The 3,555-nt window shown below is 42.3% G+C and overlaps 1 protein-coding gene across 1 annotated transcript; it reads left to right on the top strand.

Moving 5' to 3' along the window:
* Window positions 1-570: 570 nt before the first annotated feature.
* Window positions 571-1,785, top strand: LOC147396753 (uncharacterized; the record flags this gene model as incomplete). The annotated part of the gene is made up of 1 exon (XM_086450165.1): window positions 571-1,785. A coding segment is annotated over one exon (1,215 nt), but the record flags the coding sequence as incomplete, so codon positions are not given.
* Window positions 1,786-3,555: the final 1,770 nt, after the last annotated feature.

Raw genomic sequence — 3,555 nt, 5'->3', positions numbered from 1 at the left:
TGTAGTTGCCGATAAGACATACATTTATGCATCTCCACCACCACCATCAATAACTTCGAAATACTACTACAAGTCCCCACCACCTCCACCATTCCCATCTCTACCTCCACCGTACTATTACCATTCCCCACCACGACCATCTTCATCACCACCACCGCCTTACTACTATAAGTCACCACCACCACAATCACCTTCACCACCTCCTCCGACTCCTTCATCACCCCCTCCATACTACTATAAATCACCTCCACCCCCATTACCATCATCTCCTCCTCCATACGTCTACAAATCTCCACCTCCTCCATCTCCATCACCTCCCCCTCCATATTACTACAAGTCTCCTCCACCTCCATCACCCTCACCTCCTCCTCCATACTACTATAAGTCACCTCCTCCACCATCACCATCTCCTCCTCCATATTTTTACAAATCACCTCCTCCACCATCCAAATCACCTCCCCCACCTTATTATTATAAATCTCCACCACCACCATCACCGTTACCGCCGCCTCCACCACCTACCACCACCCCCACCTACCACCGCCTCCTTACTTCTACAAATCCCCCCACCCCATCCCATCACCCCCACCTCCTTACTATTACAAATCTCCACCACCGCCATCAACAACGCCGCCGCCTCCTTACTTCTACAAATCCCCACCACCTCCATCTCCATCACCCCCCCCTCCTTACTACTACAAGTCTCCTCCTCCACCATCCAAATCTCCTCCCCCTCCTTATTACTACAAATCCCCACCACCTCCATCTCCATCACCCCCACCTCCTTACCACTACAAATCTCCACCACCGCCATCGCCATCACCGCCGTCTCCTTACTTCTACAAATCCCCACCTCCTCCATCCAAATCACCTCCCCCTCCTTATTATAACAAATCTCCACCACCGCCATCACCTTCACCGCCACCTCCTTACTTCTACAAATCACCACCACCTCCATCTCCATCACCCCCACCTCCTTACTATTACAAATCTCCACCACCGCCATCACCATCACCACCGCCTCCTTACTTCTACAAATCCCCACCACCTCCTACTCCATCACCCCCACCTCCTTACTACTACAAATCTCCTCCTCCTCCATCCAAATCTCCTCCCCCTCCTTATTACTACAAATCCCCACCACCTCCATCTCCATCACCCCCACCTCCTTACCACTACAAATCTCCACCACCACCATCGCTATCACCACCGCCTCCTTACTTCTACAAATCCCCACCTCCTCCATCTCCATCACCCCCACCTCCTTACTACTACAAATCTCCTCCTCCTCCATCCAAATCACCTCCCCCTCCTTATTACTACAAATCCCCGCCACCTCCATCTCCATCACCCCCACCTCCTTACCACTACAAATCTCCTCCTCCTCCATCCAAATCACCTCCCCCTCCTTACTACTACAAATCCCCACCACCTCCATCTCCATCACCTCCACCTCCTTACTACTACAAATCCCCTCCTCCTCCATCCAAATCACCTCCCCCTCCTTACTACTACAAATCCCCACCACCTCCGTCTCCATCACCTCCACCTCCTTACTACTACAAATCCCCTCCTCCTCCATCCAAATCACCACCTCCTCCATACTACTACAAATCATCGCCTCCACCATCTCCATCCCCACCTCTTCCCTACTTTTACAAGTCTCCACCACCACCATCTCCATCACCACCTCCACCATATTACTATAAATCTCCTCTGCCACCTTCACCTTCTCCTCCTCATATCTACTATTACAAGTCCCCTCCACCTCCTAAAGATTATTAAACATTGTTATTTCTCTTGGATCTTGTCAGTCCAAGTATTTCCAACCACTCAATTTCTGGAATGAAAGTTAGATTTGGAAATAAAAGAGTTCAGCATGGTAATTCATTCTCGTGTAGGATACGTATTGTGATTTTTGTTTAACAATAAAATTGGCTATAAGTGAAAACAGCTTGTAATTTTCCATTGGATTTATTTAAGCTCATTTGAATTTATTTTATTTATTTCTTCGCATAGGGATATTTTGTTCAATTGATTCTCTTGAATTTGGAAATAAAAAGAGTTGTTTCACCAAACAAGGTAAGCAAGAAAACAAAATTATCATGTCATTCTAGTTTTCAAAATATTCAGCATATACGAGATGTCTCTAGGATCCATGTTGTCCCCAATGTTTGATTTCATACTTTGAACAATTGGGATAGCGTATTGTTAAACATTATAGTTGTACTTGTTACGTGCATTCTTGAATTACATATATACATGTCAATCTAATTCAAGACTTATATGTGAAATGAATCATTTGTCTGCCCCAACAAACTGGGTTCATTCTAGAGTGGCACTATGAGCCCAAATTCGAACCAACCAACGATGTAACATAGTTTTGGACTGAAAACAATTCGGGCTATTCATATTGGCGAAGATAATTCCCTTTCAGGATGGGTGTAGGGTCATCCTGGCCAATTGACTCTGTGGCATTTAAACTTGGTTCTCTCATGACTTGGCACCCATAGCGAACGAGATGACTCTAACGAATCAAACCGGTTTGTAAAGATAAGTACACATATATCAATATCAAGAGAGGAAGGAAAGAAGATTGGATTCAAGGCAGAAAATCCCGAGTTGTAGAGCAAAGAGAATAATGGACATCATGATATCTAGTTAGGAACTTGGTTAGTTGAATTCGAACAAACCGAGATTAAGCTTGTTCATGTTCTTTGCTGAAAAAATGGTTCCATGAATTTTCTATCCAAACACACAAATAGCAACATAATCATCTCAAGTAGAGCCAAATAATATTGATTAAAGACAAAATAAGTTTTCCAAGCAATTTCAATAGGTTTGTGTTCTCTCTGTAACACTGGTGGTGAATCAATCAATCATTTGCTCATCCATTACAATTTTGCTCGGTCGTTTGAGCCCATTTCTTTCTTCTTCAACCTCTGTCGTGCTTGCCTAGATTAATTTCAACTCTTTCAAAAATTAGCAGGTCGTGGCCTTTAACTCTAGAGAAAAAGACCTTTCAAGTTTGAGCACATTTCTTTTTCTTATTTAACCTCTATTAATGGTTGGCTCAATCAATTTCATCTTCTTAAACATTTGCTGATCATGACTTTTACATCTAGAGAAAAGATCCTATAGAGTCTTAACACCTTTTAACTATATGTTGGGATTATAAAATGATAGGAATAATCGTTCTATGAAAGTAACTCTTGTTAAAAGGTTATCATTTCCTCTAGAATTATTTTAAAGAAAAATTTAAGATTTTTTTTAATTTTGCCTTCCTTTCAGTTGGATATGGTGAAACCATCAATCAAAAATTCGATCACAAAGCTGTTCAATAATCAAGGAAGAAAAATCCTGCACAAAATATTGAAAGTTTTAGCAAGAACAGAATGGCAAAACATGTAAATCCATCCACAATGTACAATATATATATATATATATATATCCCCAAAACACCCAATGCAACCCTCAAAATAAACCTGATAACTGCCTAAAATACCCATTATCTTAAATAAACATGTAGCTTAGCAGAGTAGTTGGTCCAGCAAA

This window comes from Akebia trifoliata, chromosome 8 (assembly GCF_017979445.1).
Source record: "Akebia trifoliata isolate Shusen 1 chromosome 8, ASM1797944v1, whole genome shotgun sequence".
Classification (NCBI taxonomy): Eukaryota; Viridiplantae; Streptophyta; class Magnoliopsida; order Ranunculales; family Lardizabalaceae; genus Akebia; species Akebia trifoliata.
Note: the sequence above shows the minus strand (reverse complement) of the source record. Positions and strands in the feature narration are given on the sequence as shown.